At 36.3% G+C, this 27,951-nt stretch overlaps 3 protein-coding genes across 3 annotated transcripts; 2 read left to right on the plus strand and 1 right to left on the minus strand.

The window, feature by feature from the left end:
- The first annotated feature begins 72 nt into the window (after window positions 1-72).
- LOC112033456 (probable LRR receptor-like serine/threonine-protein kinase At1g74360) lies at window positions 73-27,929 on the plus strand. Its single transcript, XM_065760406.1, has 3 exons — window positions 73-880; window positions 25,073-25,313; window positions 25,708-27,929. Exons 2-3 carry the CDS (start codon window positions 25,250-25,252, stop codon window positions 27,912-27,914), a joined length of 2,271 nt encoding a protein of 756 aa, XP_065616478.1. The 5' UTR covers window positions 73-880; window positions 25,073-25,249; the 3' UTR covers window positions 27,915-27,929.
- Window positions 2,403-3,780, minus strand: LOC112033455 (probable LRR receptor-like serine/threonine-protein kinase At1g74360). Its single transcript, XM_065760407.1, has one exon. The coding sequence runs from the start codon at window positions 3,178-3,180 to the stop codon at window positions 2,554-2,556; it is 627 nt and encodes a 208-aa protein (XP_065616479.1). The 5' UTR covers window positions 3,181-3,780; the 3' UTR covers window positions 2,403-2,553.
- Window positions 4,191-5,471, plus strand: LOC112033464 (probable LRR receptor-like serine/threonine-protein kinase At1g74360). The gene has a single exon (XM_024066233.2). It carries the CDS (start codon window positions 4,632-4,634, stop codon window positions 5,256-5,258), a length of 627 nt encoding a protein of 208 aa, XP_023922001.1. The 5' UTR covers window positions 4,191-4,631; the 3' UTR covers window positions 5,259-5,471.
- Window positions 27,930-27,951: the final 22 nt, after the last annotated feature.

Genomic DNA, 27,951 nt, shown 5'->3' on the forward strand with positions numbered 1-27,951 from the left:
ACGGGTGTCGTTTTAGGCTAATGGGTACTTTTGGCTGCGATATAATTGCAGGGTTTTGTTTGAATATTTAGATATTGCTGTAGAAAACACTGCTAGGATTTTATATATTTGATTTCTTGATTAATTAGATCCGCTCTATGTTTGTTCTTTATTATGGATATTTTATTTAATTAATTTTTTCAATAATTTAGAGTACAGCTCCAAGCGTTGAACTCATATTGGTTTATCTTATCCTTCTTGTGCAATTTTTTTCTTAGTGCTATTTGATTACCATTCTTAGTTGAGAAAAAAGGTTGATGGTCTGATTGTATAAGATTTGAGTTGTATTGCTGGGTGATGCAATGCCCTAAGCTATCGGTTTTTTGGCAAAGTAGTTGCTGTTTTGGTATTCTTATACTGATGCTCTTAGTACTATTGTGGTTTTGTTAACGAATGAAATTCTAATTCTTTCTCTTTTTCAGTGGCTGCAGTTCAGATTTATGTGAGACACTTCAATTGTTGGGCTAAATTTTTCTCAAGATTATATAAGATAGTTTTCATCTTTTCTTAGCATTTATCAAGATATTGTGTCTGTGTAATGGGCATTGATTTTAGTGCGTTTTGTTGAATTTGCAGCATCCTATGTGTTTGATAAAATGTCTTATGGGCTTGCAATTGCATCATGTTTTTTTATGTTCCCAAATGTGAGGCTTTGGAGTGCAATTTGTAGGGACTAAATTTTCTGAATTATTTGATTAGTTGCAATTAATGTCATCTAAGCTTGCCGAACTTTTTGCAGATAAGCTTTGCGTATGCAAAAATTCTTCAATATATGGATGCTTATTTACCTATGTTGATTTAGAGAGGAGGGTGGTGCTAACAAGCTTTTACTTCCTATCTGGTCAGTATCTTTTGTTTTTATCAAGTTTGATCTTTTTAGAATATTTGTACGGATCTTTGTGAAAATGAACAAATTGCTAAAATCTTAAATCTGGGTTACCGATATGTATCTCTCTTTGCTTTTCAGTTTTTGCCTTTTTTTTTTTTTTTTTTTTTTTTTTTTTATTGACAGAAATATCAAGCTTCTCAAGCTTATTCAATCCTGTCAAGTTCAGGTGGCCGTCAAGCATGTTATGTGAGAGATTGAGATGCACAAGGTTTTGGCACCGGTTTAAGTCCTCAGGAATCACTCCACTGAGAGTGTTCCTGGAGAGGTCGAGGAAAGAGAGCTCGGTTAGCAATGAGAAGTTTCCAAATAACTTGCCGGAGATTTCGTTGTCTGAGAGGTTGATGCTAGTGACTCTTGCTATTCTGGTAGTAGTACTGCAATTTATTCCAGGCCATTCACACGGGTTATTGCTCTGCTTGTTCCACTCTCTTGAGTATTTTCTCTGCTGTTTATTTTTTTCTGATTTCCTTCGAAGAATGCTTTCAGATTTAGCAGGACTTCTTTGTCTGTGTCCAGAGAATCTCCAGCAACAAACGTAGCTGCAAAATTTAATGATTTAGAGTAAAGAGCCAAAAGAATCTCTCTCTTTTTTTTTTTAATAATTTTTTTTTATTAAAAAAACACAGTTTGAATTAGTACCTGTGATCAAGATTAAGAAAACATTAACGCAACTGGCCATGAATTAGTTTCCTCATCTGACATGCTAGTTCAAATATGGTCTTCTTCTTCTTCTTCCTCTTGGTCTTTGTCTTGGTTCTCTTTGTAGAATTTTGTAGTTAAAGATTAGCTTCTTAGAATCCCATGAATAAAAATTGAACCAAAATTGAAGTTACGGATTCTCAATATGAGAATGTTATTCCAGTGTTGTTGACACACACCGCCTGCAGATAGACCAAAACAAACTTGCAACTAATAATGCTTTCTAATTTTTTCACTTTTATATTAAATAAAACTAGTCTCTAACTCCTGCAATGGATGAGATAATTAAATAAAATTACAAATATTTATTAGCCCACGGATGGAATTTGGCTTTATTGTTTCAATTCTCTAACCACTAACTACATTGTTTTTTACCATCTTATAACCAAAATGGAAAAACATCAGATTAAAGCAAATTAGAATATTAACATCAAAGATTAAACAGAATTAGAATATCAACATCAAAGACCTACAAATGAATAGGCAAATAACTTTTGAATTTTAATGCCACCATTGAAAAAATGAAGCTCTCAAGTACAACATAAGAATGAAATTCTCGAGTACAAATAATATTTTATGTCAATCTAGACAATGGAGAAACTATGTAATGATAGTATACAACAAGAGAAATGAAATTCTCAAGTACCAAATATATTCTCTAGTAGCATATTTAAATAGAAGATCAAGAAAGGATTGATGTGAACATAGTAATGGAAGGGAAAAATAAAGTAATGGAAACAATTTTAANGCCCTTAAACTGCTTTGAGGAGTCACATTACAAAATTGAGAAACCTTTCTTTGACATAATGAATGATGAATGATTTGTGTACAAGAAGAATTACATCAGTAAAAACTATGTGTATTATATGTGTGAAAACTATCCAACATCCTAAAACTATGGACATCTTTCTCAAAACTTCAAAAAATTATAAAGGAGGAGAGTGGTCATAATTGAACTCCCCTCTGATGCAGGAAATCTTTATTAGCATAGCTAGCACTTCCTTCATGTTTGGTCTAGCTTGTGGTGACTCGGCTGTGCACTTCACCCCAACCCAAAGAAGCTCACTCATTTCCTCTGCCCCCTCAGCCAGCCCAAACCCCAAAAGCACAACCGGTATGACTGATCTGCTCAATCCTTGCCTCCCATTTACCATCACCGGTTTCGCCCATTCCCCCAGACACTCTTCCCCTCCATCCGAAGCTCTCCTCCCAGTTGCTAGGTCCATTGCCAATACCCCAAAACTATACAAATCCCCTTTTGCAGTAGCATGCCATGTTTGCCCATATTCAGGAACAACATAACCAATTGTCCCAGCCACCACTCTACTCACATGACTATCCCCCACATCAACAACTCTAGCAAAACCAAAGTCTGTAACCCGCACTTTCCCATCCTTATCAAGTAAGACATTGCTAGCCTTCACATCACGGTGCACAATGCAAGGGTAGCATTCATGGTGTAGAAACATTAATGCAATTGCCACATCAATTCTTCTCCCCCATGTAAGCATTATTTGGTCTGATTCAAGGTCCTCCAAGCTTCCACCTTCCATGTACTTGTAAAAAAGAATTTTCTCTGAGCCATCCAAGCACCAATCTTGAAGTGTGACAAGGTTTCGATGTGGCAAACCAAAGCCATTGCCACCCAGAACTTACATTTCAGCTTGGAATTCCCTTTCACCCTCTATTCCTTATCGATGAAGCTTCTTTACTGCCACTTCTCTCCCATCAGGCAATACTCCTTGGTACACTGCCAAAATCCCCCCTTTCCAATAATCCTCTCCTCTGAAAACTTACCAGTCGCTTTTAAAATGTCTGCATGTGTGGAAGCTGTTTTGTCCAAAAGAAGACGACCCAGAAATCGCTTGATCACGGTCAACTTGTGAGCCTACTTGGGTATTGATCATAACCTGTAAAAACATTGCACCTTGGCGCTTTGATCCCTTGTTTCACTCTGGCCTAAAAGGGGATTTTAGTAAATAACCGAATATGACACTTGGGTCAAGGTTCAAGTTGGTATCTGACAACCATGGTCATGAACAGCTAGAACTTGATGCAAGATCATGCTGGTACTTTGTATCCTCTAATAGATACCACAGTGATTCTGATGGACTCTTCACTGTCAAGCAGACTATGAGTGACAACAAGAAAAAAGAAAACCCTTACTCCCAAATTTTGGGCCCAGCTATGCAGATTATGAGTGAGAATAACCCAAATGTTAAGAAAGTCCCAGTCAAAACTAGGAGCACCAAGAATACAGAAGAGCTATTAGGCCTTTTTGTCTTCCCATCATGATTGTTACTATGTGGAGACTTATCTGTGGTGTTGTCAATGAAATTTGGAAATTCCAAATGGGGGTCACCCAGATAGGACTTCTCAAACGTTAAAAGTTGCCCGGTTATTGGAATTACACCATATATCAGTGGATTGTATGAGATATTGAACTTGTTTAGCTCACTCAGGTTGTTAAAGCTTGCTGGGACATGCCAGAAAAATTGTTGCAGGACAAGTCCAAATTCTGCAGGCACTTAATGTTACCAATCTTCCAGGAATTTCACCAAGTGTCATATTCGGTTATTTACTAAAATCCCCTTTTAGGCCAGAGTGAAACAAGGGATCAAAGCGCCAAGGTGCAATGTTTTTACAGGTTATGATCAATACCCAAGTAGGCTCACAAGTTGACCGTGATCAAGCGATTTCTGGGTCGTCTTCTTTTGGACAAAACAGCTTCCACACATGCAGACATTTTAAAAGCGACTGGTAAGTTTTCAGAGGAGAGGATTATTGGAAAGGGGGGATTTTGGCAGTGTACCAAGGAGTATTGCCTGATGGGAGAGAAGTGGCAGTAAAGAAGCTTCATCGATAAGGAATAGAGGGTGAAAGGGAATTCCAAGCTGAAATGTAAGTTCTGGGTGGCAATGGCTTTGGTTTGCCACATCGAAACCTTGTCACACTTCAAGATTGGTGCTTGGATGGCTCAGAGAAAATTCTTTTTTACAAGTACATGGAAGGTGGAAGCTTGGAGGACCTTGAATCAGACCAAATAAAGCTTACATGGGGGAGAAGAATTGATGTGGCAATTGCATTAATGTTTCTACACCATGAATGCTACCCTTGCATTGTGCACCGTGATGTGAAGGCTAGCAATGTCTTACTTGATAAGGATGGGAAAGTGCGGGTTACAGACTTTGGTTTTGCTAGAGTTGTTGATGTGGGGGATAGTCATGTGAGTAGAGTGGTGGCTGGGACAATTGGTTATGTTGTTCCTGAATATGGGCAAACATGGCATGCTACTGCAAAAGGGGATTTGTATAGTTTTGGGGTATTGGCAATGGACCTAGCAACTGGGAGGAGAGCTTCGGATGGAGGGGAAGAGTGTCTGGGGGAATGGGCGAAACCGGTGATGGTAAATGGGAGGCAAGGATTGAGCAGATCAGTCATACCGGTTGTGCTTTTGGGGTTTGGGCTGGCTGAGGGGGCAGAGGAAATGAGTGAGCTTCTTTGGGTTGGGGTGAAGTGCACAGCCGAGTCACCACAAGCTAGACCAAACATGAAGGAAGTGCTAGCTATGCTAATAAAGATTTCCTGCATCAGAGGGGAGTTCAATTATGACCACTCTCCTCCTTTATAATTTTTTGAAGTTTTGAGAAAGATGTCCATAGTTTTAGGATGTTGGATAGTTTTCACACATATAATACACATAGTTTTTACTGATGTAATTCTTCTTGTACACAAATCATTCATCATTCATTATGTCAAAGAAAGGTTTCTCAATTTTGTAATGTGACTCCTCAAAGCAGTTTAAGGGCAAATGCTAGTTATAATAATCTTCATTTGAGCATAAGATTATGTTCTACTCCCAAGCAACTTTTCGAGTGACCATAGTGCTCGAGAATGCATTTTCAATTATATTTTTCTGCAACAGATAAACACAAAGGCGTCTAATCCATCTAAGAATGCAGCTGGGGCATGATTTTTCTAGTGGAGTGGCTAACCATTCAAGCATTTATATATTATTATCACTCATTAAAAAATGTAATAATTATTAATGGTTCATGATCGTTTGGTGGACTGCACAGAAACTCCAAGGAGTTATTGGAGGCAATGCGTTCTTTAAAAGAAGCCACAAGTTTTCGACATTTGATTGAATTAGGAATTATGCATAAGGGTATACTTCATATTACAGTAACTTTGTTCCTTTTGTTTTATTGGGAGAACTTGTGTTGATTCGCCACAAAAGGGCCAGTTTTCAACATCATAGAATGGATGCTTTTCCAGCATGAACAATAGGTGCCAATCAATTTTCGGCAGCCCAAGAAATGGCACCACCGCGAATTGTCATTTGTCCATTTGAAAATAACTAATAGTGCAAATCACAATCAAAACATAATGTTCAAGAAACCTACACAGAGTGGAAAGGGAGGCCAATACGATTTTTTTTTTTTTTTTAAACAAAATCTCATAGTTGAAGTATTTATGCTTAGCAAAAAGTTTGCCCTGCTTCTTTTCCTGAATAAATTTGATTTTATTGTCAACAAAAAAACTAGGTCTTGAATTTCTTTGCCCTTCCCAAAACAACCTTTCTAAGAAAATAAGAGAAGCTGAAAGAACTAATTTTGTTTTCAAGAGTTTTGTCACTCAGTGTACTGTGCTTTCCTATATTAGGAGAACTAAAGTCTGAATCTTCCTTTTCTATTATTATAGCTATCGGGAAGGGTTTTTGGGGGGGGTGGGTGGGGGAGAAGAAAATTTTGTTGGACCGAGATGTCTAATTAGTAGACTTTGTAAAATTGGACCCGTTAACTTGCCAAAAAAACACAAAAAAAATAGAATGAGTAATATGGCAATCTGTGGGGGAGAAGAACCAAATTTGTTAGGCCAAGGTGTCTAATTAGGAGACCTTGTAAAATTTGATCCAAAAAAAAAAAAAAAAACTAGTATGAGTAATATGGCAATCTGTTTTACCTGCTTTTGACTTTATCCGGTCTGGTTGAACTCTAAGCAGACATGACATGTTTATCAAGCTTCTATTACAAATTTAAAAGTTTTTCTTTTCTTTTTTATTGATTCATTTTCAATGCACATTTGTAGATTAAAAGTATATCGGTTTTTCTATATTGTAAATGAAAATACTAATGACTCTATTTGTCAACTTGACACGCAATTTTCAAATATAAATATTTTTAGTGTCAAATCTATTACAAACATTGAGTAGTTTTTTTTTATAAGTTCATTATATATATTCTTCCTAATTATATATTTTCTTTTCCTTTATGTAACATGTTATGTTTTATTCTTAAAACTTTATATATTTGTGAGTTTGAATTAATTTTTTTCTTTTAGTTCTTTTAAGGTTATTTTCTTATGTATAACTTTTCGAAGCCTCAACTTTTTTTTTAAGGTACCACTATACTTTTGCCAACTTTAGGCAAATAAACAAATAAGTTTTTAGTAAAACACTAAACCAAATGCTTACTTAGTTACTTTTATAGATAATTCAATTTTATTTCATTTTCTTATATAAAATGTATACTTGATTTGTTTTCTTCTTTTGTGAAACTATTGGCCTAGTAGACTAATAGAATTAATTATTGAAATATAAACTCAAGGATTTATGTATAACTTCCATTTTTAAGTATTTCTTTGTTCTTTTATCTTTATTGGAAGAAATAATAATAATAATAATAATAAGAAGAAGAAGAAGAAGAAGAAGTTAGAAAGAATGTGAAAGGAACTTGAAAAAAAAATCAATTCATGCCAAATTGAACCAACCTATCAAAAAAATCAAGTAAAAGGTAGAGGAATAACAACTTATTTTAGTTATGACAAAACTTATATACAGTACTTTAAGTGCTATCTCTTACATTCTTTATTTTAAGATTCTGTCATGTGACTACTTAACTTAAAAAATACACTTCCATTCATAAGAAAAAAGCCACATGGCAAAATCATAAGAGAAAAATCTAAAAAATAGCACATAAGTACTGTACCTAAATTTTGCTCTTTTAGTTATGTGGGGCCCGTGGGCTTGATAGCCTCGGCCCATCATGTAGCAGGCCCAAGGCCCACGCCGAGGAATACTGACCATTCCAGACTAAATTAGGGAAAGCCTCTTTTCCCAATCCGCGCTGAGGACCTCCTCATCCTCGACATGACAAGGATGATTTTTGGGAAAGACCAGGCCCAAAGTAAGCTGTTACCCTCACATTTAATGCATTCACCTAACCTCTCTAGCCACATTAATGGGGATATAACCCCTTAGCAGGGCAACGTTGATCAGAGTGAACCACTTGAGTACTGATAAGGCCTCTGATGGGACGGACGGCCAGAAGAGAGGCGAATGGATGATCAACAGATGGAAGAAGGAGATAGGAAGATGAAGACTATATAAGAAAAGCAAGTAAAGTAAAAGAGGGGGGGAGGGGAAAAAAGGAGAAGAAAAGGGGCTCCTTGGCCACGGGCCGAGGAGCATCCCCCTAGTTGTAAATAAACTCTAAGTATTTTCTTTTATAAAACAGAGTTCATGCTTGGTGAACGGCGGCCAGCGCCTAAACCTTGAACCCATACTCTAAAATTTATTGTTTGGGCTTGATTGGGCTGAAAACCCATTTGTACTCAGGGTCAAACGCAAATTGAGTCCCTACAATTGGCGCCGTCTGTGGGAAGGATTAGGGTGCTGGCCGGCGCACCAGGCGATTGTTCTAAGTGGTCGTTTTACAGTAGGTTGGCGAAGTAAAAAAAAAAAAAATATATATATATATATAGAAGATTCGACAGCGAAAAGAGAAATCTTGGTAATATTTTTTTTTTTTTGTTGAGAAAATGCAGCTATATTAATGATTGTATAACTTCAATTGTTGGTCCTATCTGTTATTTGGAGAGGTGCAAAACTTTACTGCTCACAATTAGTTATGTGGTAGACTGTTTAAAATAGGTACATGTCAAATTAAGTATAAATTAGAAACTTATTTAACTTGTAGGGACTCAATTTGCGTTTGACCCGAGTACAAATGGTTTTCAGCCAATCAAGCCAAACAATAAATTTTAGAGTATGGGTTCAAGGTTTAGGCGCTGACCNTTGGCACTCAGGCTGAGATGGGTTTAAAAAGACAGCCCCAAACCAATCTTCTTGACCTGCTCGAAGGCGGTTCCAAGAAGGGTGCACTGGAAGAGTCGCAGCCCCAGCCCCCAGCACCTCCGCCCTAGATTTTAACTGTGCAGACCAGGTCATCCTCTGTCCCCACAGTATCAGACCCTCAAACCGAGTCTCATGACCCAAAAAGGAAGAGACCTTCCAAGGGTAAGGAGCCAATGGATGGGAGCAAATCCCAATCCCCGCCCGAGGAAGGTAGATTTCGCAGGCCTCCGAAACAGCTGAAGCTCGGTGGTCAACGGAAAGGTAAGAAGGCCATCCAGCAGTCCGAGGCTCAAGCCTGGCTGCCCGCTGCCATGCTCCATGATCAGCCCCTGCTGGATAACGCGTCAATGCGGGAATCTCAAGGAGCCGAGGGGGCTCTCGTAGCTGAGGCCCTGGAGAAATCTCTTCTTCTTCCCACTGACATGATCGAGCTAAGAAATATGAGTGGGTTAGAGGTTGTCCTTGACCTTAAGAAGTATCTAGGCATGGTGGGTCCTTTGGCACCTATTTACTTTATTCAAATTTTGTCGCTTAGTACCTTTCTTTCTCTTTACGGAGTTACTTGTTTTTATTGGCAGGCTATCCAGGCCCTTTTCAGGTTAGGCGAGGAGGTCGATGGCCAGAGCAATGCCTTAGCGCAAGAGCGTGACAAGTTCTTGGAAGCTGCTAATACCCTCAAGAGATCTGAGGCCGACCTAAAAAAGGCGACTGAGGATTTGGAGGAGATGACGAAGGCCAGGGATACTGCTGTCTTCGACCTAGCCGTGGCCAGGAAGCAAGCTGAGGATCAAACTAATCGCTTGCAAGACGTTAAGGGTCAACTACAGACTGCCAAAGGGGACATTGCCTATATGACGGAAAAGTTGACCGTGGCAATCTATGAGAAAGGCGTTGCCGAGTATGCCAGGGACGAGGCTGTGAGAGCCAAAGACGAGGCGGTATTTGCAAAAATAGACGCTGAGCGCTCTGTAGAACAGGCAGAGAAGGAGGCTTTCGCAGATGGGGTGGCTAAGACTGAAGCCACCCTTCGGGCTCAAGTTCCTGCAGTGTGCAGGCATTACTATTCTCAGACCTGGCATGAAGCCCTCAACCAAGTAGGGGTTGATGCCTCATCTAACCTTAGGAGGGAGGACAGGGTATATTACCCTATTGCCATTCGTGAGGCTGCTGCTCCCGAGGAGGGGTCCTCATTACCAGCGGTTGAGAGTCACGATAAGACCGCCGAGGATATATCTTTAACTGACCAACCACCCAAGGAGGTTGAGCCCCAGAGAACGTTGGGGGGAGTTATAACCGAAGGTCAGGAAATACCATAAGACGTGGCGAGGCCTCCAGCGGACCTTTCGAGATCAAGCCCTTAGGCCCTGGCTAAAGTCTTTTGATTTGCTTATTGAATTAATTTGCCTACTGAGTTGGGGAGACTAGTATACGACGTAGGATAATTTTGTTTATTTTCTCTTTTATCTTCTCTTTTATCTCATTTTGTTTCTTGCCTCATTGGCGTTGTAAGGAAGTTGTATACTTTCCGTTTGAACTGAATGCTTAATACTTTGCTTCCAACTAATGATATTTTCTTTTATTTGCTTTACTAAAATATTCTACTCGATATTTGTATTCTATTCTGGAGTTAGTCTCATGAGACCATCTGTTATCCATTAAATATAAATCTAAAGACCGTATTATAGCTTGACTCTAGGTAACGCTTTGGTTTTTCTCCAGATAGTTATTTTCTCCATGGGTTCGAGTCCGAGGACCATGCAATACCTTGATTCTGTCTGGTATTTCTATTTTTCTATAAGTATATAGCTTTCCATAGGCTTGGATCCGAGGACCATGCAATACCTTGGTTTTGCCTAGTACTTCATAGCTTTCCATAGGCTTGGGTCCGAGGACCATGCAATATCTTGGTTTTGCCTAGTACTTCTATTTTTCTATAAGCATCTAGTTTCCCCATAGGTTTGAGTCCGAGGACCATGCAATACCTTGGTTTTGTCTGGTATTTCTATTTTTCTATAAGTATATAGCTTTCCATAGGCTTGGATCCGAAAACCATGCAATACCTTGGTTTTGCCTAGTACCCAGGTATAATGGTGTGAATAGTTTTACCATAGGCTTGGGTCCGAGGACCATGCAATACCTTGGTTCTGTCTACCATTTCTATTTTCCTGTAAGTATCTAGTTTCCCCATAGGTTTGAGTCGAGGACCAGGCAATACCTTGGTTCTGTCTAGCACTCAGGTATAATGGTGTGAATAGTTTTACCATAGGCTTGGGTCCGAGGACCCTGCAATACCTTGGTTCTGTCTACCACTTTTATTTTCCTGTAAGTATCTAGTTTCCCCATAGGTTTGAGTTCGAGGACCATGCAATACCTTGGTTCTGTCTAGTACCCAGGTATAATGGTGTGAATAGTTTTACCATAGGCTTGGGTCCGAGGACCATGCAATACCTTGGTTCTGTCTACCACTTCTATTTTCCTGTAAGTATCTAGTTTCCCCATAGGTTTGAGTCCGAGGACCATGCAATACATTGGTTCTGTCTAGTACCCAGGTATAATGGTGTGAATAGTTTTACCATAGGCTTGGGTCCGAGGACCATGCAATACCTTGGCTCTGTCTACCACTTCTATTTTCCTGTAAGTATCTAGTTTCCCCATAGGTTTGAGTCCGAGGACCAAGCAATACCTTGGTTCTGTCTAGTACCCAAATATAATGGTGTGAATAGTTTTACCATAGGCTTGGGTCCGAGGACCATACAATACCTTGGTTCTGTCTACCACTTCTATTTTCCTGTAAGTATCTAGTTTCTCCATAGGTTTGAGTCCGAGGACCATGCAATACCTTGGTTCTGTCTAGTATCCAGGTATAATGGTATGAATAGTTTTACCACAGGCTTGGGTCTGAGGACCATGCAATACCTTGGTTCTGTCTACCACTTCTATTTTCCTATAAGTATCTAGTTTCCTCATAGGTTTGAGTCCGAGGACCATGCAATACCTTGGTTCTGTCTAGTACCCAGGTATAATGGTGTGAATAGTTTTACCATAGGCTTGGGTCCGAGGACCATGCAATACCTTGGTTCTGCTACCACTTCTATTTTCCTGTAAGTATCTAGTTTCCCCATAGGTTTGAGTCCGAGGACCATGCAATACCTTGGTTCTGTCTAGGACCTAGGTATAATGGTGTGAATAGTTTTACCATAGGCTTGGGTCCGAGGACCATGCAATACCTTGGTTTTGTCTACCACTTCTATTTTCCTGTAAGTATCTAGTTTCCCCATAGGTTTGAGTCCGAGGACCATGCAATACCTTGGTTCTGTCTAGTACCCAGGTATAATGGTGTGAATAGTTTTACCATAGGCTTGGGTCCGAGGACCATGCAATACCTTGGTTCTGTCTACCATTTCTATTTTCCTGTAAGTATCTAGTTTCCCCATAGGTTTGAGTCCGAGGACCAGGCAATACCTTGGTTCTGTCTAGCACTCAGGTATAATGGTGTGAATAGTTTTACCATAGGCTTGGGTCCGAGGACCCTGCAATACCTTGGTTCTGTCTACCACTTTTATTTTCCTGTAAGTATCTAGTTTCCCCATAGGTTTGAGTTCGAGGACCATGCAATACCTTGGTTCTGTCTAGTACCCAGGTATAATGGTGTGAATAGTTTTACCATAGGCTTGGGTCCGAGGACCATGCAATACCTTGGTTCTGTCTACCACTTCTATTTTCCTGTAAGTATCTAGTTTCCCCATAGGTTTGAGTCCGAGGACCATGCAATACATTGGTTCTATCTAGTACCCAGGTATAATGGTGTGAATAGTTTTACCATAGGCTTGGGTCCGAGGACCATGCAATACCTTGGCTCTGTCTACCACTTCTATTTTCCTGTAAGTATCTAGTTTCCCCATAGGTTTGAGTCCGAGGACCAAGCAATACCTTGGTTCTGTCTAGTACCCAAATATAATGGTGTGAATAGTTTTACCATAGGCTTGGGTCCGAGGACCATACAATACCTTGGTTCTGTCTACCACTTCTATTTTCCTGTAAGTATCTAGTTTCTCCATAGGTTTGAGTCCGAGGACCATGCAATACCTTGGTTCTGTCTAGTATCCAGGTATAATGGTATGAATAGTTTTACCACAGGCTTGGGTCTGAGGACCATGCAATACCTTGGTTCTGTCTACCACTTCTATTTTCCTATAAGTATCTAGTTTCCTCATAGGTTTGAGTCCGAGGACCATGCAATACCTTGGTTCTGTCTAGTACCCAGGTATAATGGTGTGAATAGTTTTACCATAGGCTTGGGTCCGAGGACCATGCAATACCTTGGTTCTGCTACCACTTCTATTTTCCTGTAAGTATCTAGTTTCCCCATAGGTTTGAGTCCGAGGACCATGCAATACCTTGGTTCTGTCTAGGACCTAGGTATAATGGTGTGAATAGTTTTACCATAGGCTTGGGTCCGAGGACCATGCAATACCTTGGTTCTGTCTACCACTTCTATTTTCCTGTAAGTATCTAGTTTCCCCATAGGTTTGAGTCCGAGGACCATGCAATACCTTGGTTCTGTCTAGGACCTAGGTATAATGGTGTGAATAGTTTTACCATAGGCTTGGGTCCGAGGACCATGCAATACCTTGGTTTTGTCTACCACTTCTATTTTCCTGTAAGTATCTAGTTTCCCCATAGGTTTGAGTCCGAGGACCATGCAATACCTTGGTTCTGTCTAGTACCCAGGTATAATGGTGTGAATAGTTTTACCATAGGCTTGGGTCCGAGGACCATGCAATACCTTGGTTCTGTCTACCACTTCTATTTTCCTGTAAGTATCTAGTTTCCCCATAGGTTTGAGTCCGAGAACCATGCAATACCTTGGTTCTGTCTAGTACCCAAGTATAATGGTGTGAATAGTTTTACCATAGACTTAGGTCCAAGGACCATGCAATACCTTGGCTCTGTCTACCACTTCTATTTTCCTGTAAATAGGGGTTTGTTCTCGGATTGCCTTACTGGAGATGATTCCTCATTGGGTCGGATTATTATCTTTACACGTGGCATTGATCTCGCTTCCAGCTCGAGGCCCCATCTTTTTCATTTATGAAGCGCCCGTTGTCTGTTCGTGTTCCGCGCTTGACACTTCGGTGCGCGAAACGCGCCTTCATTAATGTCCTCGTGAATTAACACGAGTCCAACGGTCTACGGCCTCCTTGAAAATTGGTAGCTTCATTATTAGCTCAGCTGATAATTCTCTTTTCGAACTCTGCATGAATTAATTCTCACCAACCCCCATCCCCTATATAAGGTGAGGTGATGGTTTCTCCACAACCCATGAACTTCCCAACACAAACAGAAAAGACACATCCTTTCAGCTTCCCAAGCCTTTTTAACAACCCCGCCGGAATTGTGACTGGAATTGGCAAGTATGAGGCAGCTTTGGGCGGGTGTGAGGACATCCGTGCCAAAAGCTGTTATGGCCGCAGCCCCCACTGGGCTTCCGGTGCGGCAGAATCTAGGCGTAACCCCGATGGCGCCATACAAGGTGGCCCGGATGGATGTTGTTATAGTACCTAACGTCTCTCCTCGGAGCGCACCCCCGACGAAGAAGACGTGCGAATTCATCTCATGGGCGGTGCTCGAGTGTTGCCGTCTCCAACGGCCAACACTCGTGAGGATCGGAGAGAATCAAGGGAACATCATGGGGGAAGGTATCCCGGAGCCCATGCATCTGCTCCTCTCTTTGTTCCAGCTCCGCCGCGCCGAGAAGGGAGTCGTTGGTGGCCTGGAAACATGATGGCCCTCCCCCTTCCCTGCTTTTTGTGTCAAGCTCTCCCATTCTATTTATACCAATAAAAGGACGGCTTGACACTTCCCTCCGGCTAGCTTTTTTAGGGCGGCTCCACCTGGGCCTCTGATTGTAGAAATAGCTGGTAGGATTAGCTTGTAAATTTGTTTGTGAAACACGCCTGCCTGAGCTTCTGATTGTAATTTGTACTGTTTCTATTATGAAATAATAAAAAATATATATATATATATATATATATAGCTGCAATAAATAGTCCAATCCGGCCTTGAGTTGAGACTGGGTCAAAACATTCAAAAAGCTTGACCCAATCAATAAAATTAAATTGCACTTCACAACCAGAAAAACATATCAAATTCTAAAAGAGATCTCCTAAAATCACAAACTAACTCACAATTTTGTTCAATACTCTTGTTGTGCTAGACTGTGTATTGCTTTTATATTCATCCACCATTTTTTTTTTCCCCACTAATTACAATTAAACAAATAAAAAGTTGTAACAAAAATTATACACATTTTTGTTGCAGCAGATTTTATTTTTAATTCTAAAATTCCTCAATCCCTTGTCAGGAGTAAAGGAGTGTACTTTTTTTTTTCCTTTTTTTGGAGCAAATAAAGGAGTGTACTTGGGTATTAAAGAATCACATTATTTTCACCTGAAAAAGGACCTGGACCCAAAGTTTCATTATTTGTACACTTAAGTGACCATAATACCCCTGTTTACTCGTTTCCTAATGACCAATCTCTCCTTAGAATTTCCCAAAATTAGTATCCTGCTAGCTTTTCCCAACCAATATTTGGCCATTGCATTGCATGTACTTTCCCTGCTCTCTCATACCATACTGTCCATACACTCTCTCTCTCTCCTCAGTGACAAATTTCACCCTTTTTTTTTAGCTTCCAACTCTGTGCAACAATGTTATCCAAAACATGAAAGCAAAGTAAGAGAAAAATCTAAGTGGCCCAAAATTGTATCTTGGTGAGTCTAATTTCTCTATCATCCCCAACAGAGTTAGTAACTCCCAACCCCAGATGACATTTCCTTTCTCCTTTCCAGTTTTTTCCCAGGAAATTGTTTTCCAAGCAAATGGGCTTCATTTTTCAACTCTTATCTACGTGTTTGATTTGTGCATTCTAGTGAAACTCTACAAGTTTTGCCTAATGTGTCTTCCAGTTTCTTTTTTCTCCTTTTCCGAATTTATTGGGTATCTGTTTCCAGAAAAAGAAAAAAAAAAAGAAAAAGAAAAAAAAAAGAGAGCTGTCTTTTAACTGTGTAACGTGGTTTTACACACTATCTGGATGAAATAATTGATGGGTTATGTTTCATTTGTGTTCTTTCAATGACTTTTATATAGATTTAGAAGATTAAGATTCAGAATTTGCTTTCCCCTTATATCGGCATTTGTGCAATATTATAGCTATTAAGAGAATAGCAAATCAATTGTTAGTTTTTTATGCCAAAAACAAAAAGAACCCTTCAATAAATAAATAAATATTTATTTATTAATTTATTTATCTCTTCAAGGAGTTTGATTTGAAATTGGGACTTAAAAAAGTGGTCTTGCTTGTTTTTGAAGTGTAATTTGTTAACGAGTATGCTTGGGTTTCACTTCAGATCTGCCATTAGCTCTTCAAGCAATTCTGGTACTGGGGTACACTACTGCTAATGTTAACCTCCAAATTAATATAGAGGCCTTATTTAGGAGCCCATTCGGCTTAAACTTGGACTAATGGAGTTGGAGCCTGTTGGGCTCATCCAACATTGGATTAAAAGTGGCATAAGCGCAGATGTCTCTTCCAGACTTAAATACATGTTTGATTGAAGTAAACCGCATACTTTTGGAAATAATGTAATTAGTTTAAAATTAATTATTAATACTAATCAAGTAATCATATAAAAACAAAATATAAAATTTTGTATAATTCTTGTACCTTACAAAATATACACAAATATTATATTTGATAGTCATGATCAAAATAAAGACATGAAATATATATGGTTGAATCATAGAATATCTAAAAGGCTTTTAGATAAAAGAGAAAAAAATCACTAGAATATTAAGTAATAATTTTTTTATGCCTAACAAAAGCAATGCAATGCAATCCTAAAGTCTATAATTGTCATCCTCGTTATGCATATGACCATTGTCATCACAAGATTTTAAATTCTCATTATTTTCCTCATCTATTTCATGTAAACTAATGGTCTCTTCTCAGTATCTTCCTCATCTATCTCATGTAAATTAAGAAAAGGTATCCTGTGAGATGGGCGCATACATGTGGGACCCGATTTTTCCCTAAATTAATACTCTCTCATGAGAGGAGTGTGTTTTTAACAAGAACTTGAATTTATTGCCCCCTCTAGCGACCTCACTCTTGACTTGTACTTGTACTCAGCTTGACTTGTACCTAACTTAAACCCATTCAATTTGACTGGATCCATTTGCCATGTCAACCACGTAGCTAAGTTGTGAGCAGAAAAGATTGCACCTCTCCAAATAACAGATATGCACCTGATCAATTTGTTTCTTCTTCATTTTTTTTTTTCTTTTTTTTCTTTTTTTCTCAAAGCTTGAGTGGAACTTAAAAGTTTTTCTTTTGTCATGGAGTTGTTATATTTTGTTGTTCTTTTTAATAGAAGTTTGTTTGGAATAAAAAATAAGACAAAAGATTATGGAGATTTAAAGTAAAAGTAAAACTAGGATGGCAATATAAGAATAAGAAATGGTGAAAAAAGAGTTTGAGGAACTTTTGAATCAATCTATAAAAGAAAGTTAAGTTTTTGTTCTTTCATTAGTAATCCTTACAGTTATTATGATTTGTTATTAAGTACTTGGCTGGCGCCCTTCAGCTTTCTTAATGAAATTTTACTTATAAAAATTAAAATTAGCTGTTGGTAATTTTCATTAGAATTATATGATTTTGTTGTTCGTGGAATGTGGGAACATTAAGGATTAATTTAATTTAACTAGAAGGCAACATTTTATCCAAATCCATCAAGGTTTCATTGTCCAATGTTTCCCCATATTTTCTGGCATCATAATTTTAATTCACGTTGTTTTATAATTATTGTCCTGAGTTATGTCTAAAATCATCATATTATATATGAAATTTGTAAATATTTTCTTATGGTGGAAGGTATATCTACAAATGTAGGTTGTCATGTTGCTGAAATTTGAATATTATATATGAAATTTGAATTTAGTTGTTGAATTGCTTATAGGTTGTCATGTTGCTGTTTCTTCAAATAAATAAATATTTTGGAGACACCTATACAAGTTATGCTCAAGCTTGGTGGAAAATATGCATATGTAGATGTGGATGATTCCTTTGTTTCATCTCATAAAAGAAAGGAAAAAATTTTCTCTCCAAACTTAAACTCATCTTATATATTATTATTGGATATAATTTTGAAAATCTAATTGTTGGATTACATGTTTTTATTATATCATTTATGTTTGCAAAATTTTAATAAGATCAAGCATCAATATCTATGTAATCAATTAAATGTTTAAATTTCAAGTTTATTATTATTTATTTTTTGGTTTAAAATTATGCATAAAAAATAAGTTTATTGATCAAATAGTAAATAACATCTTATTTGAATGAAATTTTACATACATGTTAAGAACTTAAAGGATATGTAATTTAACGGTTAGATTTTCAAATTTTACATAAAATAAAAAGATATAGGATGAGTTTGAGTTTAGAGAGAAACCTTATCCATAAAAAAGACACAATATGGTTATTTCTCAAGGTATGTATTTTTTTGTCTTTAAAATATTAACTTTTTAACTACTTTTAGTATTAAGCAAAGTCAAAATATTTAACATTGGCTAACTATGCTTTCTTCATAGGGTTAGCCACTACTTTTTTAATTGTTAGAGCATTTGTATCAGACAATGCAAAATAAAAAATAACTCAATTTTAGATACTCAACCTCTAAAAATTGCATACATTAGTCAAGTTAAAAATATGTAAATTTCAGTCAAAAAAGAATATGTGAATTTGCAAAGTTACTATCGTAACTATGTAAATTTATATTGACATTATTCATTTTGCATTTAGTTTTTATTCTTTTTTTTTACATGAAGAAATAAAATATATGGTGGTTGTTGTATGTGAAAGCAGAAAAACAATATAAAAAATCAAGAAAATTGATATTTTGTTGAAATAGAGTTTAGAATAAATAATTTGGTAAATTGCAAATCACACCCCTAACATTTTGGGTGTTTGAATTTTACAACCTGAAGTATTAGAATTTGAAATTCACCCTCTAAAGTTTGGGAAGCTTGGTTTTTATGCTTTGACGTTTTATACTTTAGATTTTACCCCATAAAATTTTTGGATGTTTGGATTTTACACCTTAAATTTTGAAATTTTAAAGTGTAAAATCCAAATACTTCCGAATTTTATGTAGTAAAATCTAAACACCCCTAAAATTTAAAGTGTAAAATTCAAATTTTGAAACGTTAGAGTGTAAAATTCTAACACCTTTAAATTTTAGGTAGTAAAATCCAAATTTTGAAACTTAAGGTGTAAAATCTAGACATTTTTAAATTTTAGGAGTGTAATTTACCATTTATCCTAATTAATTTATTGTGAGTATTTATAAATTAATAAATAAATAGCTAAGTAAAAAGTAGAAAAAGTCGGATTTTTATTTTTATTTTTATTTTTATTAATCTAAAATAAATATAAATTTTTGCATGATGATTTGAATGTTCAAACTTCAAAGATCAGTTCAACTTCAACGTTCAACCGTGCGCTATACGTGGATGTCTTTCTTGCATGCAACGCAGCCACGCAGGAACTTCATCCTCAATTTCCTTCTCTCAGCGGCGAAGGTGCTCTAATCATGTTTGTCCCATCTTTTCCTCTCTCTCTCAATTTGGTTCACCAGATTGGAGTAGCTTGTTGGACAAGTGCTGAGAAGTCAGCAAAGTGAATTGGCTTTGCTGGAGTAGCTTGACCAAAAGAGAAAAATTGGATTCATCTTTTTTCTCTATAACTAGATGATGTCCTGCGCAATGCATGGACTATTTTACAATTTCATCTAAAATAATTTTTATATATATTAAGACCTACATATAATACTTATTTTGTTGTATAATATTTATGTTTGCCCAAAATATTATTGAATACTTTACAACATGATTTTCTTAATTCATATTTTATTTTAAAAAAATTTGTATAACACTTTAAGACTATAATATATTATAATATTTACTGTTAAAAGTAGATTTTTTTTTTAAACTGATTTAATGATTTTGAAATTTATAAATAAGAATTTAAAGCATAAAATACCTTTATATCCTAAAATTATATAAATTTAAGTAACCTCTCAAACACTTCCTCAATCACATTTGTAGGGACAAGGGGCCCAAATATATTTTTGGGCCTTGGGCCTTGTCCGAGGAAGCTCAGTGGTCCGAGAGTAGATCAGTAGTAAGGAAAACTTAAGATTGTAAGTTTCATGAGCAAGTTATGACTGTAAAGGCTGGGGAAGATGGTCCGAGGAGGAATATCCCCTCGGCTAAACGAAGCAAAGATCAAAATGTGTGTCCTATCATCCAAAATGACATACAAGGTTTTATTGATAAGAATATGCACTATGAATGTACAGGACAGGTGGGAGCTAAGAAATATATAGGAGAAAGCTGCTACTACCACATTGAATGCTCTGTAGCTAATTCTCTAGCTGCATTAATGAGGAAGTGATATCTGAACAGTGTTTTCCAATCTTACAGCTACCCCCAAAGGCTTCAAAAGGGTGTTAATGGGACAAAGATTAATACAAGCAATCTGTTGTCCACATGGAGGGTAGAGACGAAAGGGGAGACATAGTATAAATTAGAAGGGAGGCCCTAAGAGGAAGGGATGGAGAATTAGAAGAAAAAACATAGTAGCAATCAAGAACTGAACTTATAATTAAGCTTGAGAATTAATATATAAGAACTGATCTCCTCGGACTATGCTGAGGACAATTTTTTATAGGTAAAACTAGTCTATCTACATCTTCTTGTCATTTAAATCCACTTTATTTGTTGACTGATTCATTCAAGCTCAGTTTCCCAACCCACTCTCTACAAATTCATTGTATTAGGCTTTTTGGGCCTAAGCTTATTTATCATTTGGGATAGGGACTCAAATTGTGTCCTTACAACATTATTCTCACAATCAAATATAGACCTCAATCGCAAAATTATCTTAATGCAATTAAGGAAATCATTTGTAAGTATCAACAAAAAGAGAACATGAATAAACAAAGAGAAATAGGCTAAAATCATATCCATTTATCAAAATTAAATTGTTTTTAGTTGGGCTTCTATATCTTTTAAAAAAAAAGTAGAAAATACTTTGAAATCATCATTGATTTTTATTTTTATCACAATATGGTCCATACTGCATAAAATAGCATTAAAAAAAAAAAAAAACCTACAAATTATGAGTTTTAGCTCAAAATTTCAAAAAAAAAGAAAAAGAAAAAGCCAACTTCATAAATAATCAATTCTTTAGTTCTAAAACAAAAATATTTATGACTTTTTCAAACCAAAATTCCAAACACTCAAGACTCAAAGCAAATCATGACCTTCACAAAATCCACAACATCTGACTGTAATATCAAAATTATAAGCTACCGTCATTGAATAAAAAATGCAAGTCTTCTTCCTTGGTTATAGCCTACTCATACGGGTTAGGATCAAATGGTACTGCAATATTGGAGTTATGTAGGTATCGTTGAAAAATTGGTGGTAAATGACATTGTTTTTGGTCTGAGTGTATTTGAGATGGGATGACATAAAGGGCTCTAGACATGTATATATAAAGGATTAGAAGTGAAAAGGGTGAATGTAAATGTAAAGAGATTTTTGTGTGTAAGAGAGAGGAAAAGTCTTGAAATATTGAACCAAATGAAACAAATACTAGTGTAAAAACATTGAATAAAAAATATAATAAAAAGTTGTCTTGAAACATTGAACCAAAAGAAATAAAGAGTCTCTATTTTTAAATTTATTCTTATCTCTAATGTGGCTTAAGAGTATTTCAATTCTCTTCATAGAGTGTGCCACATGACAGAACCTTATACTTTTCTGCATGAATTCTCTATTTATATATATATATATATAGATTGATTGATTGATTGATAATTATGTACAAAAGTTCACCACCATTTATAAAGGGATGTACAAAATTCAAGGTTAAGTGGCTTGCAACTTGATGTGAAGAGTGTGGAAGGAAGAAAAGAAGAAAAATGTAAAGAAATAAAAGGAAAGACCACCATGAATTCTCTGCTTTTATGTAGAGATATATGTATATAGTGTAGAAGGAAGAAAAGAAGAAAAAGGTAAAGAAATAAAAGGAAAGACCACCATGAATTCTGTGCTTTTATACATAGATATATGTATATAGTGTGGAAGGAAGAAAAGAAGAAAAAGGTAAAGAAATAAAAGGAAAGACCACCATGAATTCTCTGCTTTTATGACTTGACTTGATGCAAAGGGTGTGGAAGGAAGAAAAGAAGAAAAATGTGAAGAAATAAAAGGAGAGGCCATTTGGCCATTTGGTGCATAAGAAAAAAGAGTGAGAAGTCCCAAAGAAAGTGAGGACTAAGTGCAGTATTGAAGAGAGCAAGCAAAAGAGAAGAGAAAAATATAAAGAGCAAGGGAAAATTGTGAGAGATACACAATGAAAAAGAAAGCAGTGAGTGAAAAGAAAAAGAATTTTTTTTTTTTGCTTAAGTTGTATCTCTAAGGGTTGTAATCTGAAATTATTCGAAGTTTGTCCTATGGTTTTTCCCTTCAAGAAGAAATAATTTTCACATAAATCTTTGTATTCTTGTGTGATTATGCTTCCATTGTACTTACTGAAATTTATTCATAGTTATATAGAATTTTTCCCAAATTTTATAGCTTTCTGATTTCTGGGGATTACAACAATTAGATTCTGACTCAGAGGAAACCATATTATAAATAGGCTAGCGTGAATACAAATTACAGGATCTGCTGCTAAAGTTGCGTGAGGTACTATTTTATATTCAATCCTTTTATTAATTTTAGTCAGCTAAACAAAGAACAAATACTATTGCAAATGCATAATAAACTTTAGGGGTGAAATTTTCTTATCCCCATACCTATTGTCATGTTGTTGTGCATGTCATATTTCTGCCTATACCCATACCTATGCCGGTGCTTCTTAGGTTTTAAAGTTTTTGTTGCTTGCTTAGGTGGTGCTTATTGGGGGTGTATTTTTTTTTGGGTAAATTATGTATTTGGCTCTTATTATTTGCACTATATTTCAATTTGGTTTATAACCTTTCAATTATATTAATTTGACCATTAACCTTTCAGTATTATGTCAATTTAGTTTTTGCCGTTATCTCTTAAATAAAAATTGCTGACATGTCAAACGGCTGAAATAAAAATTAGTTTTTGGCAATAAAAAAAACTAATTTTTTATTTTAGTCATTTGTCACATCATCAATTTCCTTCAAAGGGATAACGACATTGGCTAAATTGACAAGATACTGAAATATTAGGAATCAAATTAATACAATTGAAAGGTTATTGATCAAATTGAAATACGTTATAAAGGATAGAGACTAAATATGTAATTTACTCTTTTTTCTTATTCTAAGAACAAGGACACAGGTGTCATTTTAGGCTAATGGGTACTTTTGGCTGCTATATAATTGCAGGATTTTGTTTGAATATTTAGGCATTGCTGTAGAAAACACTGCTAGGATTTTATTTATTTGATTTCTTAATTAATTAGATCTATGTTTGTTCTTTATTATGTATATTTTATTTAATTAATTTTTTCAATAATTTAGAATACAGATAGCTCCTAGCATTGAATTCATATTGGTTTTATCTTATTCTTCTTGTGCAATTTTTTTCTTAGTGCTATTTGATTACCTTTCTTAGTTGAGAAAAAAAGGTTGATGGTCTGATTGTATAAGATTTGAGTTGTATTGCTGGGTGATGCAATGCCCTAAGCTTTCGGTTTTTTGGCAATGTAGTTGCTGTTTTGATATTCTTATACTGATGCTCTTAGTACTATTGTGGTGTAAAAGAATTTTGATACAGAATGGAATTCTAAATCTTTCTCTTTTTCCGTGGCTGTAGTTCAGATTTATGTGATCCACTTCAATTGTTGGGCCAAATTTTTCTCAAGATTATATAAGATAGTTTTCATCTTTCTTAGCATTTATCAAGATATTGTGTATGTGTAATGGGCAATGGGCATTGATTTTAGTGTGTTTTTGTTGAGTTTGCAGCATCCTACATGTTTGATAAAATGTCTTATGGGCTGGCAGTTGCATCATGTTTTTTAATGTTCCCAAATGTGAGGCTTTGGAGTGCAATTTGTAGGGACTAAATTTTCTGAATTATTTGATTGGTTGCTATTAATGTCATCTGAGCTTGCCGAACTTTTTGCAGATAAGCTTTGCGTATGCAAAAATTCTTCAATATATGGATGCTTATTTACCTATGTTGATTTAGAGCAGAGGGTGGTGCTAACAAGCTTTTACTTCCTATCTGGTCAGTATCTTTTGTTTTTAGTAAGTTTGATCTTTTTAGAATATTTGTACGGATCTTTGTGAAAATGAACAAATTGCTAAAATCTTAAATCTGGGTTTACCGGTATGTATCTCTCTCTTTGCTTTTCAGTTTTTGCCTTTTTTTTTTTTTTTTTTATAAATTTGTTTACATTACTTTATTTTTCCCTTCCAATACCATGTTCACATCAATCCTTTGTTGATCTTCTATTTAAATATGCTACTAGAGAATATATTTGGTACTTGAGAATTTCATTTCTTTTGCTGTATACTATCATTACATAGTTTCTCCATTGTCTAGATTGACATTAAATAATATTTGTACTTGAGAAGTTCATTCTCATGTTGTACTTGTTAGACTTATGATTAAGTGATTAAATTCACCATTTCTTAACAGCTTAAGCTTTTGGAAGAATCGGTAGTTTAACATGGTATCAAAGCAAGAGATCCTGAGTTCAATCTCTAGCTTTACTCTACCTCCCTTTTAAAATGTTAAATTCCCACTTGTTAGGGCCACTACTTATTAAGGGGAAGTTTAGGCTCACAAGTGAGGGGGAGTGTTAAATTTATGGTTAAGTGATTAAATTCACCATTTCCTAACAGCTTGAAATCGGTAATTTAACAGTACTTAAGAGCTTCTCTTTTTCAATGGTGGCATTAAAATTCAAAAGTTATTTGCCTATTCATTTGTAGGTCTTTGATGTTGATATTCTAATTCTCTTTAATCTGATGTTTTTCCATTTTGGTTATAAGATAGTAAAGAACAATGTAGTTAGTGGTTAGAGAATTGAAACAATAAAGCCAAATTCCTACCATGAGCTAATAAATATTTGTAATTTTTATTTTAATATCTCATCTATTGCATGAGTTAGTGACTAGTTTTATTTAATATAAAAGCGTATAAAATTAGAAGGCATTATTAGTTGCAAATTTGTTTTGGTCTATCTGCAGGCGGTGTGTGTCAACAACACTGGAATAACATTCTCATATTGAGAATCCATAACTTCAATTTTAGTTCAATTTTATTCATCGGATTCTAAGAAGCTAATCTTTAACTACAAATTCTATAAAGAGAGCCAAGACAAAGACCAAGAGGAAGAAGAAGAAGAAGGCCATATTTGAACTAGCATGTCAGACGAGGAAACTAATTCATGGCCGGTTGCGTTAATTGTTTTCCTAATCTTGATCATAGGTACTAATTCAAACTGTGTTTTTTTAATAAAAAAATTATTAAAAAAGAAAAAGAAAAAAAAAGAGAGAGACTCTTTTGGTTCATAACTCTGAATTCTGCCTTTTTAACATGAAAGTTTAGCACTTTGCAATACCATACCAAGTTCATCTTTCATGAAATCCTGAATCTCAATACTAGTATGAACTTTATCTGTCTAATGAAATATTCAAACTTACAAAAAAGTTTAACGGGTCTTTCTCTGTTTTTGTTTTTGTTAACATTTAATAATAAAATTCACATTCACTACAGATGTTTCCTGTTTCTTAGAACCAAAACATGTTTTAATTTTTAAAGGACGATTCTGTCTCTCAAATATGTTTTAAGTTATGGGAATCTAATTCATTAAATTTTGCAGGTACGCTTGTTGCTGGAGATTCTCTGGACACAGACAAAGAAGTCCTGCTAAATCTGAAAGCATTCTTTGAAGGAAACAATCAAATAAACAGAGGAAAATACTCAGAGTGGAACAAGCAGAGCAATAACCCATGTGAATGGCCTGGAATAAATTGCAGTAATACTACCAGAACAGCAAGAGTCACTAGCATCAATCTCTCAGACAACAAAATATCCGGCAAGTTATTCGGAAACTTCTCGTTGCTAACTGAGCTCTCTTTCCTCGACCTCTCCAAGAACACTCTCAGTGGAGTGATTCCTGAGGACTTAAACCGGTGCCAAAACCTTGTGCATCTCAATCTCTCACATAACATTCTTGACGGCCACCTGAACTTGACAGGATTGAATAAGCTTGAGAACCTTGATATTTCTGTCAATAGAATATGTGGGGAGGTCCAGTGGAGCCTCCCAACAATTTGTGACAAGTTGGTTGTGTTGAATATATCGGCGAATAACTTCATGGGCATGATCAATGGCGGTTTTGATACATGCCAGAATTTGCAGTTCTTGGATTTGAGCTCAAACAAGTTAAGTGGGGAATTATGGATTGGTTTTGAAAGGCTGCTTGAGTTTTCTGCCTCAGAAAACAATTTCAACAGGCCTATTTTGTCGTCAATGTTTGGTACCAACTGTAACCTGCAAGTTTTAGAACTGTGTGAAAATGGTTTTACTGGTCAGATTCCAGGGAATATATCAAATTGTCGAAATTTGGTTATTTTGAATCTGTTGAGTAATAATTTTACAGGAAAAATACCAACCGAGATGGGATCAATTTCTAGTCTTCAAACTTTGTACTTGGGGAACAACAGCTTTTCCAATGACATTCCTGATTCACTTCTCAGCTTGAATAATTTAACCTTCTTGGATTTGAGTAGGAACAATTTTGGAGGAAATATACAAGAGATTTTTGGGAAATTCACTCAGGTTAAGTTTCTTGTATTGCACAGCAATTTGTATATCGGTGGGATATATACATCGGGAATTCTCAAGCTTCCTAACATTTCTATATTAGACCTGAGCTTCAACAAATTTTCAGGTCCACTTCCAGTTGAAATCTCTGAAATGCCAAGTTTGAAGTTCTTGATCCTTGCTTACAATGAATTTTCTGGAACTATACCATCAGAATATGGAAACCTGTCCCGCCTGCAAGCACTTGACCTCTCTTTTAACAGGCTAAATGGATCAATACCTCCCACCTTTGGAAAATTGAGGTCACTCTTATGGTTGATGCTTGCAAATAATTCCCTATCAGGGGAGATTCCGCCGGATTTGGGAAATTGTACAAGCTTGTTGTGGTTGAACCTTGCCAACAACCAGCTTTCTGGGAAAATCCCACCTCAATTGACTAATATTGGTACAAATCCCTCTGCAACTTTCGAGTCTAATCGCCGGGAAAATGACAGGATTGTTGGTGGCTCAGGGGAGTGTTTGGCGATGCAGAGGTGGATTCCTGCAAACTACCCTCCTCTCAGTTTTGTGTATGACATCCTCACAAGGAAGAGTTGTAGAAGCATGTGGGATTGGATACTTCATGGAAATGGCATTTTCCCAATATGTGCAGCTGGTTCGTCTTTCAGGACCTTTCAAATCCCCGGTTATGTTCAACTAAGTGGGAATCGGCTTTCAGGTGAGGTCCCTCCAGATATTGGTAAGATGCAGAAGTTCAGTATGTTGCATTTGGGCTTCAATGAATTCTATGGGAAGCTCCCTCCTCAAATTGAAGAAATGCCACTTGTAGTCCTAAACATTTCCAATAACAAGTTTTCTGGTGAAATTCCTGGGGAGATTGGTAACATTAAGTGCCTGCAGAATCTGGACTTGTCCTGCAACAATTTTTCTGGCATGTTCCCAGCAAGCTTTAACAACCTGAGTGAGCTAAGCAAGTTCAATATCTCATACAATCCACTGATGTCTGGTGTAATTCCAAAAACCGGGCAATTGTCAACGTTTGAGAAGTCGTCCTATCTCGGTGACCCCCTTTTGGAATTTCCAAAGTTCATTGACAACACCTCAGATAAGTTAGTACGTAGTACCAATCATAATGGGAAGACAAAAAGGCCTAATAGCTTTTCTGCATTCTTGGTGCTCCTAGCTTTGGCAGTGACTTTCTTAACATTTGGGTTATTCTCACTCATAATCGGCATACCTGGCCCCAAAATTTGGGAGTAAGGCTTTTTCTTCTTCTTCTTCTTCTTGTCGCTCATAG

Source organism: Quercus suber, unplaced genomic scaffold, assembly GCF_002906115.3.
Source record: "Quercus suber isolate HL8 unplaced genomic scaffold, Cork oak 2.0 scaffold_365, whole genome shotgun sequence".
NCBI lineage: Eukaryota > Viridiplantae > Streptophyta > Magnoliopsida > Fagales > Fagaceae > Quercus > Quercus suber.

Bases quoted from the DNA above. Each gene is read 5' to 3' on its own strand.
- LOC112033455 (XM_065760407.1), bottom strand. From the start codon at position 3,180: ATGGAAGGTGGAAGCTTGGAGGACCTTGAATCAGACCAAATAATGCTT.
- LOC112033464 (XM_024066233.2), top strand. From the start codon at position 4,632: ATGGAAGGTGGAAGCTTGGAGGACCTTGAATCAGACCAAATAAAGCTT.
- LOC112033456 (XM_065760406.1), top strand. From the start codon at position 25,250: ATGTCAGACGAGGAAACTAATTCATGGCCGGTTGCGTTAATTGTTTTC. The intron at 25,314-25,707 runs GTACTAATTCAA...TAAATTTTGCAG, and splicing joins TTTCCTAATCTTGATCATAG to GTACGCTTGTTGCTGGAGAT.